Here is a 15,389-nt window from a genome sequence, read left to right on the forward strand (position 1 = left end):
TTTGTGTGGTTGTTTAATGTCTCGGTCTACCACAGTGCTCCAGAATGCTATAATGGCAGCACTAGTGAGAGGGCAGGTGATATTGTTTGAATAAATAAATTGCTTTCAGAAAGCTTCTTTACTGAAACATTAAAACAGACATGACATTCACATACCTCACAAATGTTCATGTACGTGGAGGGCTGCTATTCTAAGGGTTAGTTCACCAAAAAATGAAAATGGTCATAATTTACTCTACCCCATGTTGTTCCAGACCCATACAAATGCTGCTAATTTTTGGAACACAAATAAATATATTTAATATTCTCTTAATTTTTGTCCTCCATTGTAAGTGTGGGAGACCAATATTTTATTTTTTAACATACATGTTCACTATTATATAATTTAAGATTTATTCATATATAAATATCGGAATGGATTACTTCTACGATAACTCTGTATTTATGAGCCTTAAAAATACTGATTATCTAGACTATAAATGGATTAACAAATAATTATGAGAAAATTAAAAAGATTTTAATTTGTGTTGTAAAGACAGACATAAGTATAGGTTTAGGAATGACATGAGGACAAGTAAATTATTTTTTGTGTGAACTATTCCTTTAAGAGGGAAGACCAAGTATGATGATTATCCAGATCAGATAACTCCAAAGTTGGTTTGAGTTCTGCAATAAAAAACACAGACATCAATGGTTTTAATGAAATGAGCACGTAATCACACTGTTGTTGCATCAAAATGTGAAGTAAACAGGGAGGAGACAACGGAAACATTTATTTTCTAAAAATAACTTAAATAAATCTCAAAAGAATTAAACTCTCCTATGTCTCTGGCTTTCAACAACAACTGATAACTGATAACATGAAATCGTGAAGTTTTCTTCCCTTAAACTATCTTTCCCTGTCTTCTGAAGAAGCTGAGAAAACGGCCTCCTCACACAAGAAGACTTCTGTGTCCTTAACTCCAAAGTTAGAGTTCTGCAAAGAAAAAAGGGACATAAATGGTTTAAATAAAATATGAACATATAATCACACTGTTGTTGCATCAAAATGTGAAGTAAACAGGCAGGACACAACAGAAACATTAATTTTCTAAAAAAAAATAACTCACATTAGTCTCAAAAGAATTAAGTTATCTTGTCTCTGGATTTCAACATCTACAACAACAAACATTATTTTAGTCTTAGTAAAAATAAAGATAACTTGGAATTCTGAAATTGACTCTCCTTAAACCCGTCTGTCCCTCTCTTCAGAAGAACACCGTCTCCTCCTCACAGTCTGTGACTCCTCACACAAACAGCTTCTGTGTCTTTAACTCTCAGTGCAGACACAGTGAAGACACGAGCTCGACAAGTCTGAAATATTACATGCAAAACATACTTTTAACAATTACCACTTCAACGGCCTCAAAATAATTATGCTAATCTTTATTACATAATGCCGTTTCGTTTAGGAAACTAACGTACATTCAGTTTAACCGCGAAAAATAAGATAACAAATGAACATGAATGTAACCGTAACCATAACCTTAACCATAACCATAACTGTCTATTAACACCTCAAAAAGTGCAGATATTGTAAAATCTTATGTAAATATGACATAGGACACTCATTGACATTTTATATATACAGTACAGACCAAAAGTTTGGACACACCTTCTCATTCAAAGAGTTTTCTTTATTTTCATGACTATGAAAATTGTAGAGTCATACTGAAGGCATCAAGGTCTATTTGACCAAGAAGGAGAGTGATGGGGTGCTGCGCCAGATGACCTGGCCTCCACAGTCACCGGACCTGAACCCAATCGAGTTATTCATAGTCATGAAAATAAAGAAAACTCTTTTATCTGTACTGTATATACATATATATATATATATATATATATATATATATATATATATATATATATATATATATATATAATAATGTAAACTGATTCCCTGTAATTCTGATACATTTTCTCTGCAGTTTCAACACCAACCACCGCTGAACATATGACTACATCAAGACCCATGACAACTTGTGAGTTATTTAATTTCTAAATCATTTTTGTTCTTACTCCATTCTGAATGTCCTCAAAACAACTATCATTCTTTCAAACTCGTGATTATTTGTTGAACATTTACAATGTCATTGCAAAATTCACAATGATTTTTCAACAGCTTTAACTGTAATGCCTACTTCTGAAACCACAACAACATACAGTAAAACTTGTAAGTTACTGATAACACATTTTCTGATTATTATTATAACATTAGAACATGACTAAAAAGGACAGACAGAGTAAATATATTTGCAGCTTTCTGAAGAGCTTCTATTCTGAGATCTCTCTAAACACATTATATATGTTTTGTTCATCAGATCTTCCTCAGGCCAAGTTAAGAATGTCTGCTTCAGTTATTCTGGAAACAGACTCAGTTGAGCTGAGCTGTGAGAATACTGAAGATCTGAAGATGGAGAAGTGTTACTTCAACATAAATGGAAGAGAAAGTAACTTAAAAGTGAGCTCATCATGTCAGCTCTCACTCACTGGATCTCAGATCAGTGTTTGGTCTGGAGGTCAGAGTTCATCTGTGAGAATAAGCTGCTTCTACACTGTGATGAAGAAACAAGTTCAAAAACCATCTGCTCACTCTGATCCAGTGACAGTAAAAGTCCAAAGTGAGTTTTTATATTCATATTTTGAAATAACAGATTTTTTTTTACAGCAGTAAAACTTAATACATTTTCTCCAAAACAAATGACTACACATCTACTTGTATTTGTCCCTTGTGTGATAGTCTCAATGGTGACCTCTACTGATAAAACTTTGAAAACTGCCACAAAAACAAGTGAGTAAACTCATCTTAAGTTTTATTTCCAAACTAAATGCAGTTTATGTCATTGCAATATCTGTGTAGCTTCAACTGATGAGGCTTTGACAACTGCCACAGGAACTTGTGAGTGAATATCATTTTTAAAATTAAACCTACTTCACAAGCTGTTACAGTAGTCAGGGACTGGAGACAGAGAATGACAGGGAATGATGTTTATTTGACACAAGCAGAGGTGAAGAAGAACAATGGTGAAGCAAACTGAAGCACTAAGGTGAGCAATGGGTGAGGATACGGTGCTGGTGTCTTGGGAGGTGAGATGATCCGAGAGGTAGTAGCTTGAGGTGATGGAGGAAGATGATGCACACACACACACACACACACACACACACACACACACACACACACACACACACACACACACACACACAATGGAAACAGAAGGACACTGGAGAGAGGTAAGTCAGGTATATGGTTATTCCTTAGAGTTAACAGGTAGGTATTGTGTGTGTGACTTTTAAGTGCTGGGGAGATTGCAGGTAGATGAGGAGCAGGTGAGTGTGATTAGTATTCTGGTGATGGCGTGCACTGTGATTGGGTGGTATTGAAGCCTGGCGTGTCTGTGACCGTACCCCCCTCCCCACTGCCCGCTCCTGAGGGCTGAGGACCCCGTTGTGGTGGTCTTCCTCTTCCCCGTGGAGCAGGTCTGTCAGGGTGAATAGCGTGGAAGGTGTCCAGCAGGTTCGGGTCCAGGATGTCGTTGCGTGGGACCAAGTTGTCCACCACGGCGTCGGGAATCCAAGATCTCACGAACCTCGTAGGCAGCACCATGGTCCAGGATGAGTGGAAGGGGGGCGTCGGCTGCAACTACGCCAGGCTCTGTGGAGAGGGATACAGAAGGATGGTGGGGTTTGAGGAGTGATACATGAAATGTGGGGTGGATACGATACTCAGGAGGGAGGTGTAGCTTGTATGTGACTGGGTTGATCTGCTCTGTGATGGTGAATGGGCCAATGAATCTGGCGGTGCGTTCCATTTGACCGTAAGTGTACTGCGAAGTGGACTTTACAGGATATTCCGCCATTTTAAGTGAGATTCCAATCCGAAGGGAGCGAACATGTTCTGTTCGAAGGGCACTGAGCACGGCACAGGGAATAAGGGAATATCGATACATCACTTCACAGGAAGGGGAGAGGGATTATCCCCCAACTGTAATTGTGCGCAGCACGTAACCACCAGTCAGAACAGCCGTCTTCGCTGTCTTCGTTCATATTCATTACGGATTGTTAAAAGGTATGATAATGTAAAAGCGACTAGAAGCAGATGAGGCTCTGCCATTTTTCTTTATTGTACTTTATTTACCTCAGTGTTTACTATACGGCTGTGTGCGGGAAGAAGGCGCACAAGACCGCTATGCAATTATATGACCATTTATTAAAAACACATATATACACAGTTAACCAAATAAAAGTTTATTTTCATATTTGCATGACAGTTACAGCAGGGCTTCAATTCTGTTAATAGTCAAGTAATAGCAGCAATAGTCAATTAAAGTGTATAATAAACATATGTTTTTCATTATATAGTACTCAGTGTTTTTTCTTTTTTTATTGTATAGTGTACATATTTTAAATGTGATTGTAAATAAAAATTAAAATATGAATGTAGTCCTATATATTTATGTTATATCATAATCTGCGCGACCCCATCGTTGACTTTCTTTGATGACGTTTGCAGGGCGTTCCAAATGAGCGGTTATTGTCAGTGAAGTCCACTTCAACTGATATACTGTACCGTGCTCAGGGAGTAGGGAGCAGTGAACACTGCGTAGGGACCCTGTCGAATGGAACGCACCTTGGGACTCAGTTTGCGGCATGGTAGACGCTGGCGGATGTCTCGGGTTGACAGCCAGACCTTCTGTCCTGGTTGGTATGCTGGAGCTTCGGAGCGGTGAAGGTCAGCTGTCATCCTGTGTCTACGTAGGGCCCGTTGTAGCTGATGGTGGCCCGAGCCCCAGACCCTCTCGCTCTCTTGGAACCAGAAGTCGACGGATGGTACGTCTGAGGGTTCTCCTGACCAGGGAAAGTGCGAGGGCTGGTAGCCGAGCACGCACTGGAATGGAGTGAGTCTGGTGGAAGGTTGGCGCAGGGAGTTCTGTGCGTAATCGCCCACCCCAGGAACCGGTTCCAAGAGTCCCGGTGGCCATGACAGGAGGTACGAAGGAAGCGACCAATCTCTTGCATTTTCCTCTCTGTCTGCCCGTTTGACTGAGGGTGGTATCCAGATGACAGGCTGACGGCCACACCTAGGAGGGAGTGAAAGGCCTTCCAGACTCGGGAGATGAATTGGGGACCTCTGTCAGAAACAACATCCTCAGGGATGCCAAAGTACCGGAAGACATGGTTGAACATCAGCTCCGCAGTTTCCATAGCTGTGGGTAGTCCCTTTAGAGGAATCACAAGATATTCATAGTGTTCAGTAGGGGTGATAAAGGCTGTCTTCCACTCGTCCCCCTCACGTATTCTGATGAGGTTATATGCACTGCAGAGGTCCAACTTGGTGAAGACAGTGGCACCACGGAGATGTTCCAGGGCTGCTGGGACGAGAGGAAGAGGGTATTGGAATTTCATGGTGATATTGTTGAGGGAGCGATAATCAACACATGGCCGCAAGCCTCCGTCCTTTTTCTCCATGAAGAAGCAGCTCGAAGCAGCAGTGGAGGTAGATGGACGGATGTAGCCTTGCGCCAGCGCCTCCTTGATGTAATCCTCCATGGCCTTCTCTTCCAGGATGGAGAGGGGGTAGATCCTTCCCCTTGGCACTGGCTCACCCGGAAGCAGATCTTTGGCGCAGTCCAATGGCTGGTGTGGGGGCAGCTTGGAGGCACGTTTGGGGCAGAAGACGTCACTGAAGGGGGCGTAACATGATGGGATATTCACTGATTGTCTTTCAACTGGACTCTCAATGGAGGTGGTGCAGACAGGTAGTGGTTCTGGGAGAGAAGTGGATGGAACCGTAAATTCAGACGGACAGCTTCGGAAACAGGAATTGGCCCACTTCAGGACTTCGCCGGCCTTCCACAAAATCACTGGATTATGCTGCTCTAACCATGGGCGCCATAGTATTATGTCAGTGGTGGATTCACCAGAACCAGCAGATGGATCTTCTCTACATGAAGTAGACCGATTTGGAGGGTCAGTGGGCCGACACTGCGGCAAACTTGTCTCCTGCTTAGCGGTTTTCCAGTTATTGAATGTGGTATCTGACGTGAATCTGGTAGGCTGACGGCGTTGCCGCGGTAGTGAGGTTGAGCTGACGGCAGGGGGTGCCGGAGATGAAGTTGCCGGCTGACCCAGAATCGAGGAGTGCATAGACTGGATGGGAAAAATCAGCGGCAGTAAGTGTCAAAACAGTGGCGAGTGGCTTCATCTGATACTTGGAAGGGAAAATGGCACTCACCATGGGACGAGGAGGACGGACGGGGCATAGGGAGATGATATGCCCTGGTGATCCACAGTATAAGCAGAGATTCTGGGCCTGCCGTCTTTGCCGTTCAGTCATCGATAGTCGAGTGGAATCTACTTGCATGGGTTCATGGACTGGTTCTGGGAAGCTGACGGTCTCTGGACGGCAGAGGGGTGAGTTGGCATGTGACTGGCCCTGGTGCTCTTCGAGGCACGACTGCATACGAGTGACGAAGCGGATGGATAGTTGAATGAAGTGTTTGAGCCCGATGGTGTCCTCGTATGCAGCAAGATGCAACCGCACTCGAGGATCCAATCCCTGACGGTAGGTGGTCAGCAAGGCTTGCACATTCCATCCACTTGTGGCCGCGCGAGTCCTGAACTTAAGAGCATATTCATTGACAGTAATTTTTCCTTGTTTTAAACTATAAAGTTTCTCACCAATGGATGAATCCCAGGCAGGTCTACTGAAAACTTATTTGAAGTGGTAAACAAAGCTAGAATATGACTGGATGACAGAATAATTTTGGGTCCAAATGGAATCGGCCCATTGTAGTGCTTTACCTTGCAACTGGGAGATTAAGAAGGCTACCTTTGATCGTTCGGTGGGGTACAGATGCGGTTGCATCTCCAGGACCAGCGAGCATTGGAGGAGAAATCCGCTGCATTCCTCCGCCGAACCAGAGAAGGGCACCGGTTTGGCCATGGAACTGGCGTGCACGGTAGGTGAGAAAGAGGTGATGTTGTTTCCTGAAGTGCTCGCTGGTTAAGGGGGTAATGGAAGGCTGGTGATCGTCCGACGCAACGCGTCGACGAAGTCCTGGAAGGGGTCTGGGAGGCTCATGCTTGTGTCGATCATTCTTGGTACGGTCTTCTGTTACAGTAGTCAGGGACCGGAGACAGAGAATGACAGGGAATGATGTTTATTTGACACAAGCAGAGGTGAAGGAGAACAATGATGAATCAAACTGAAGCACTAAGGTGAGCAATGGGTGAGGATACGGTGCTGGTGTCTTGGGAGGTGAGATGATCCGAGAGGTAGTAGCTTGAGGCGATGGAGGAAGATGAAGCACACACACATACGATGGGAACAGGAGGACACTGGAGATCGCTGGAGAGAGGTAAGTCAGGTATATGGTTAGTCCTCAGAGTTAGCAGGTAGGTATTGACCTAGTTGTGAACGAGACCGGACAGTGACTGCATGTGTGTGTGACTTTTAAGTGCTGGGGAGATTGCAGGTACTGTAGATGAGGAGCAGGTGAGTGTGATTAGTACTCTGGTGATGGTGTGTGCTGTGATTGGGTGGTGTTGGAGCCTGGCGTGTCTGGGACACAAGCATGCAGATGCATTTTGCGCATTTCACTTTAAACTTCTTCAAAGAGAGTGAGAAAAAAAAAACACTTCTTACTGAGTAATGTGATTGTTCCTGTTCATTCAAAGCATTAGTAGACAAATAGTGTCATATAGATACAGCTAAACTCTATAATTAATCATTGTCTGTGGAAACTAATGTAGAAAGAAACACTAATGTCTGTAATCATCATGCAGTAATTCAATTTGTACTCTAATCTGATTTAATTTGAGATCTTTTCTTTTGCAGCTGTTCCTCACACTGTTCACACTCACTATGAAGGTTGTTCATTCACTCACTACACACAACTGAGTATTTGCAAAATCTAACACAAACCTTGAAATGTACTTGTTTCATGATCATATATTACGTACATTGCACAGTGCTGTGAAAATGTATTTCCCCATCTTTATTTTTCTCCTCTTGAACATATTTTATATTAAATAGTTTTAGATCTTCAAATTAAATACAACAAAGGCAACACATATAGTATATATTTGTATCGGTGTATTACAAAAAAAAAAAAAAAAACCTGCAAACAGCAACAACTGCAACCAAACAATTCTGATAACTGGAGATCAGTCTTTGACAGTACTAAATGTTTACTTAGTCTTACTCTGTTTTATTGTTATTTTTGTTCTTTTTCCCCCCCTGAAACTATTTTGTAAGGGATATGCACTAAAACTGAAGAAATCATGATGGGGACAAACTTTTTCACAGCACTGAATGATCATTCTAAAAATCTGAACATAATTAATCTGATTTAGTGCAATTATGCATATTCATTCCCTTGTTGCAATATAAAAATGGCTTAAATACTAATAATATAATTTAATTATATACGTAATGTAATTAAATAATACAAATTTAATAATTAAAACAAACTTTCTTCTGACAGGCTCATGGCTTTCCGTAGTGCTGGTTTTCACTGTTATTGGTTTATTTCTGTCTGGACTCATAGGATTCATCTTTCTGTGCCGCTTTACCAGTAAGAACAATATTAAGTTTAGTTGTAAGTACACTGGTAAACTCCATGATATAGAAACATATGATAATAAAGTCTGTGTCTCTGCAGGTTCTGCTGATGTTCTCACAGAGGTGTACTACACCTCCTGCCAGATAGAAACAACATCTCTTTTAACCTCTTCTGATTGCCCCTCAAAACATGGATGACCTGTTTACTTTCTTTTCCTTTCGCTAAAGTATTAAATCTTTAGTCTAAATGTATACATTTCTTTATTAAACTATTGTAACACACATTGCTTTTAACATATGATGAGATGAATTCTAACAACAAAGTTGACAGCTGAACTGCAACAATTTCAGAAAATGATCATAGTGTCCTACTGGATTTGTCTGTTTTTTTTTTGTTTTTTTGTTTTACTTTCAGATCAATGACCATCTGAACTGCTTACTTTTATCTGCATGCTTTTATGCAGTAGCTTACATATGATTATCTGATTATATTTTTGCATTAAAGGCAGGGTAGTTAAAAAATTTATAAACAACTTTCTTCCAAATTTGTTTAAACTTTCTATATATATCAATGCATAATTAAAAAGTAAGTACTCTGATAAAAAGAGTATAAAAATCGAGTGACTCTAGACCGTTTAATCTGTATTAAACACAGCTCATTATTTCCATTAGGGACGAAACATAGGATTGGCTTAGGCGACTGTCACTCTCTCGCAACCATGGCAACCACCCTTTTGCCACACATGACCTGCCCACTTGCGCGCGCACGTTTGATTTGAGAAATTCAACAGGCATGGATCCTAGGAATACCAAAACAATGGCAGAGAAACAGCAAGCAAAATTCAGCAAACCAGGCAAAAAAAGGAAGACAGTAACAGTACAAGAAAAGGCAATGAACAAAACGTCTTTGGATAAACAAAGAAATAAAACGCAAGTTAATATCGGCGTGGCTTTCCAGCGATGGCGAGAACTGAGGGAACTCAAGGGGCTGAAAAGTGACTCCTTGATGGCTTTATTTCTGCTGGACAGGTAAATCTTTCTTTTTGTATTTTGATCATACATATTTTTTGTTTATTTTTTCATGAAGCATGTGTCATTAGCACACGTAGCTGCGTAATATAGCTAACATAACATTACTTAGCGAGCCGTAGTAGAGTAGAGGCTTTGGAAGGAGCCCAGAAGGGAGGGGGTGGAGTGAATGGAAATAATGAGCTGTCTTTAAAACAGTCGTGAGAGGTCTACAGACACTCGATTTTTATACTTTCTTTTTCAGAGTACTTACATTTTAATTATGTATTGATATATAAATAAAGTTTAAACAAATTTTGAAAAAAAAGTTTTTTATAAATTTTTTACCTACCCTGCCTTTAAGGAGCAGAAGTGTACCTATAAGGGGACCACTGTGTCTAGCTGTGTGTATGAAATCATTAACCTATTCACTATGGTATGCAATAAAAATGAAGATAAACCTAAACAAAAATGAGTGTGCGGTATGTACATAAACAGAGAATACATATTTTGCTTTCTTGGTAGCAAAGCAGGTATGAGCAGCCTTATTGCTTTAATGAAGAAAAAGATGCATTGATGTGGTACTTGATTTCAGTAAATGAATCGTGTTGAACCAAAAGCTGCTTTGGTTTGGGGAGTCAGATGAAAGAGCCCAATTCAGCACCCGTGGTGTTCTGTGCGCACAGGGCACATGCAGAAAGATGCGTCTCAAAACGATTGAACACCAAATTTGCCTCTTTTTGCTCTTGTACCGATAAATACATACAAAATATGTCAAAATACCCGTCTTGGAAAGTATATTCGAAATAACTGTCGGTTATGTCTTAAGGGAAAGTAAACAGTTAAGAAAAAAATCGGTTGTGTATTATATTGGATGCATTCATTGTCTCTTAAAGTGACCGCGTCTAATTTTGCTACTAGCTGCTGTAAGTAAAAAAATAAATAAATAAATAAATAAAGTGCTCTTGACTGAATTACTTTGTAGTTTTAACAAGAATTAATGCACAGTCAAACCAACAATTATTCAGACACCAGATATAATTTTTGATGATATATATATATATAATTACTATAGTAGGTGCAGGACACTGTAATACATTTATGCAAGTGAGTATAGCTAAATAAAGCGAACTGTGACATTATACCCAAAATTCTTCATACAGTGGACTACTAGTAAAATTTAATAATAATAATAATAATAATAATAATAATAATAATAATAATAATAATAATAATAATAATAAAATTGGGACCAAAGTTATTCAGCACCATAAAAAGCACCTTGTTTTGCTTATGTGTTTTTTCCTGAATTGCTAATGCAACACTGTCTGAACAAAATTAAGCATTGCTTGGTAATTGGTCAACAAAGTATTGACAGTTGTGTAAATATTGTCATAATAACAGCTGTCTGAAGTTTTGCTTGATTGTAATTGATTTCATATCTTTCTTTCAAAGTTATCTGGCATTAAAAAGATGAATTTGTTCTGACACAGTTTAACTCTGAGTTCTTGTCATATTTTATTACCATTTTCCAAACTATAGCAAATAAACTCTGATAATGTTAGAAATGTTGAAGGTGTCTGAATAAATTTTGGTTTTATTGTATATTTAATTTTTACAATGAAGACAATGCAGTGCTATCTTACATTTAATTATTCGGTTTCTGTACCTGGACACCTACAAACTTGAAAAAAACATTGAGTAAATAGCACAAATAAATAAATAGAATGACTAGTGATCCAGATTCAGAATAGAGAGCTGTCAGAAAAGCTCCTATTAATACCCGAATTGACACTCAGAAATGCCGTAGAGCTCGTGAGGCAGTCTGAACAAGTCCGTGGACACATTAATGAACAGGTTGCCAGCGTCAGTGCTCAAATCAGCGAGGTAGAAATCATGGGAAAGGTGAAATTTGTCCAGCAAAAGGTGCTGAGTGTCGCAAATGCAGGAAAAAGGGTCATTTCGCTGCAGTTTGTAGAACCCGAGAAGTCCATGATGTCAGCAAACCACAAGAGTGCAACAGTGTAACACATTTCCTGGGTGAGTTAACTCATGACATTAGTGGAGCTTGGATTGTCACACTCCTAATTCAGGCCACAGACATAGACTTTAAAATTGATACAGGTGCTGACATAAGTGTCATTTCTGAGAAAGCCTTCACAGTTTTGAAGTACAAGCCAAAACTTAACAATATTAATGTGAAACTTGAGAGCCCTGGGGGTATATTGCAATGCAAAGGTCAGTTCAGAGCGAAGACTACCTTTAAAGATGAGCAGTATATTTTTGAAGCATTTGTGGTGATTGGTACCTATGTAAACAATCTCCTTGGTCGTGATGCAGCAAGTGAAATGGGTTTAGTTAAGAGGCTAGAAGAGCTCCAACCCACTTATTTTTCTGAACTGGGATTAGTGAAGACAAAACCCATTAAAATCTGCCTAAAGGACGATGCTGTACCATACAGTGTGCACACTGCAAGACGGGTGCCCATGCCCTGGCTTCCAAAAGGCAAGGCAGAGCTAGAGAGAATGGTACAATGTGGTGTTGTTGAGGAGATCACTGAGCTTCTGAGTAATGCGCCCCTATGGTGGCCGTTCCAAAGAAGACAGGGCAAATAAGGAATTGTGTTTATCTGAAACAAAAAAAAAAAAAAACGAAATCTTTCAATGGAAAATGTCAGTAATCCTCAAACACCCTGAAGGAGTTGCAGTTTTTATGGACAATATTTTAGTATTCAGGAACACAAGCAGTGACTTCAGAGGGCTATGGTCGGGGGGGGGGGGGGATTTGCTGCAGGACCATGATGGACAGCTGAAACCAGTGGCTTACTGTTCCAAGGTGCTGACCGATGCTGAAAAAAGATACGCCCAGATCGAAAAAGAGTGTCTGGCGGCCGTGTGGTCCTGTGAAAAATTCTACCGTTTTTTTGTATGGATTGTAAAGTTTCATCCTGCAAAAACCGACCATAAGCAAATGATTCCTCTGATCAATGCAAATGATCTTGATTCAGTTCTCCTAAGATGTCAAAGGCTGTTGCTGCGGATGATGCGTTCCTGCAGCACAATATGTACCTGGCAAACAACTGGTGGTCGCTGATACGCTTTCACGACACCCTCAGCCAACCATTTCATCAGTGGTCTCTGAATTAGTGCAAGAAGTGGAAGCCGATGAGAATGCAGTCAGTGGTGCATGGCCAATTTCTCCCACAAAGCCGGAATCTGTGAAAAGAGAGACAGAGATGGATTTTGAGCTACAAAAGGTGAGGCAGTATGTGACTGATGGCTGGCTCAGAAATGCAGCTAATGTCCCTCAAGCCTTGAAATCATACTACAGTGCACGTCATCAATTTTCCAGGACCTTGTGCTTTTTGATGACAGGATCATAATCCCCCAAAATATGAGGTCTGGCATACTGCAAAGATTGCACAGCGGTCACCAAGGCATTGGAAAATGTAGAGAGAGAGCCAGATGTAGTGTGTGGTGGCCAGGCTTACGTCAGGAAATCCAGCAGCTAGTTAACAGCTGCAAGGACTGTCTAGAATCAAGCCCTACCCAAAGGAAGGAGCCACTTGTATCTACTCCACTGCCAGACTGTCCATGGGAGAGAATTGGTGCTGATATCTGCGAAGTGAATAAGCAACATTACTTGGTAATCGTGGAGTATTTTTCAAGATATATTGACATTGCTCACATTCAAAACTTGTCCGATGAAACAACACGTGCAAAGTACATTTTTGCACCATGGGGCTGTCCCAACATTCTCTTTACTGACAATGGCCCACAGTTTAGTGAAAGTGCTTTCAAAGACTTTGCTAGAGACTATGATTTTCAGCACATTACTTCAAGCCCTTATTATGCCCAGTCAAATGGAGAAGCTGAAAGGGCAGTGCAAACAGCTAAAAGGATTCTGAAACAGTCTGACCCATTCACCGCTTTGATGATCTACAGAGCCACACCCCTTCAAGCTACAGGCGTAAGTCCAGCACAGCTGATGATGGGAAGACAAATAACTACAGTTCCCACATTGGAGTCATACCTGCGACCTGAATGGCCCGATCTGCGGCAAGTGAGAAAGGCTGATCAAAAGACAAAAAGGACCTACAGGAAGTATAACAACAAAAGAAACAGTGTTAGAACATTACCAGAGATGCCACCTGGAACTCCTGTTGCAGTCAAGCTGGATCCTGGATGCTGAAAGAGGTTGGATAAGATCCGGGACTGTTCTCAGAAAGTGTGAATCACCACGGTCTTACTTCATCCAATCTGAAACTTGAGAACTTCGACGAAATCAATGACACCTGATGCCTACAGTCAGTGACACTGAACCAGCATCTACTTCAGTTCAACAAACTCAGAGGCAAAATGAAGTTCATGGTCAGGATCAACTTGCAGATAAGCCTGATAACGTCCCAGACAGTTAAGTGCAGTATGAACAACCAGGAACTGATCTACCTGAGTTTGATTCCAGTCACACTACAATCAGTTCACCTAAAAGGGTGCAAACAAGGTCTGGACAAATTGTCACAACTCCTAAGAGACACAAGGACTTTGCAAGATAAAAGGAAGACATTCATGAAAAAAAAATGTAAAAACGCATGTTGTTTTCTGACTACAGTAATTTCACAGTTCAATTTTACATTTGTTAAGTAACTCATAATGAAGGGTGATGTGGTATAAAACAGTTTAATGTTGTTATAGGTAATGTGTTTTTTAATCCATTAGGTGGCGACTTAGTGTTTTCTAAGAGTTAAGTTCAAGTTGGGGACATAAAAAAGAACTCTAGTCTGCCAGTTTCTAAGAGTAGTCACATTGTGCTTGCATGTACAGTCAAAAGTTCGATGTTAATAAAGCTCAAACTTTGAGGAAACTAAGTTGCTTTATTGAAACATCACAAGGACAAGCTACACAACCTTCAGCCTACAAACTGTATGAGACAGTCTCTTTTATAGTTATGAGAGCAAATGCTGGAGAGTGGTTGCTAACTAGCATTTCAACTTGAAGGGTTTAGTATGAATTTTACACATAAAAAGTTCTGTTGATTTATTTGTTAAATTAGGTTACTTAAATGTTTTGCTTATTCTGAACATATCAGGGTTTATGGTGTAAAGGTTCATAGTGCACACAGGCGTGAGTGTGGTCATGACTACGTTACAAAAGACTGGTCTGATGAGTAACTTCCTAATTCACTCATCGTGTGAGTCTTATCTCTTCTCTCACTCTCGCTGTAATGGAGTTGTTCATCTTCATTGTGTTTCAGCTCCTGACTGAGGTTCAGTCTTACAGTAAGTGAACTTTGTTGTTTAATGTTGATTAAATACTGTATGTTCACATTTGTAGTTAACAAAGTGTCATTGTATAAAATATTTCAACATGTTTATCAGTAGGCTGCTTGTGAAACTCTCTGACATATTTGTTTTGTTGTAGAATATTTTGTATATAATCAGCAGTCTTATTTGTGTTTTTAGAACCCCAAAATATGTGCCTGTAAACATTTCACAATGAATTTATTGTGATTTGGAAACTGTTATGGTAGTTTTTTTAGTAACTGGATCATTTGTCTTTAAACAGATTCCCTTCAGAAACCCTTCATCAGTGTTAGTGATGATGATGACCAGCTCTTCATATCATGTGAAATACCACTTTCAGTCAGAGCTGATTTCATCTGTAGTCTCTACACTGAGGATGATGTTCTTCTGGATCACCGTGTCTCTCAGTGGAGTCAGTCTGGAGGGAATATTTGTATGTTTTATGTAAGTCGTAGTGAACTCTTCACACGATCAGTGA

General features: G+C 40.3%; 1 protein-coding gene and 1 long non-coding RNA gene across 2 annotated transcripts in view; both read left to right on the forward strand.

The window, feature by feature from the left end:
• LOC132119633 (uncharacterized) overlaps window positions 1-15,389 on the forward strand; it is a 151,197-nt gene that overhangs the window by 34,675 nt on the left and 101,133 nt on the right. Inside the window, exon 3 of the mRNA XM_059529769.1 lies at window positions 2,360-2,659. Within this exon, the coding sequence (XP_059385752.1) occupies window positions 2,360-2,659 (300 nt within the window). The remainder of the gene's footprint in view (window positions 1-2,359; window positions 2,660-15,389) is intronic.
• LOC132119090 (uncharacterized) lies at window positions 8,523-10,075 on the forward strand. Its single transcript, XR_009426115.1, has 3 exons — window positions 8,523-8,614; window positions 8,702-9,111; window positions 9,980-10,075. It is a non-coding gene; the product is annotated as an uncharacterized LOC132119090 (long non-coding RNA).

The sequence above is a fragment of the Carassius carassius genome, chromosome 38, assembly GCF_963082965.1.
Source record: "Carassius carassius chromosome 38, fCarCar2.1, whole genome shotgun sequence".
Classification (NCBI taxonomy): domain Eukaryota; kingdom Metazoa; phylum Chordata; class Actinopteri; order Cypriniformes; family Cyprinidae; genus Carassius; species Carassius carassius.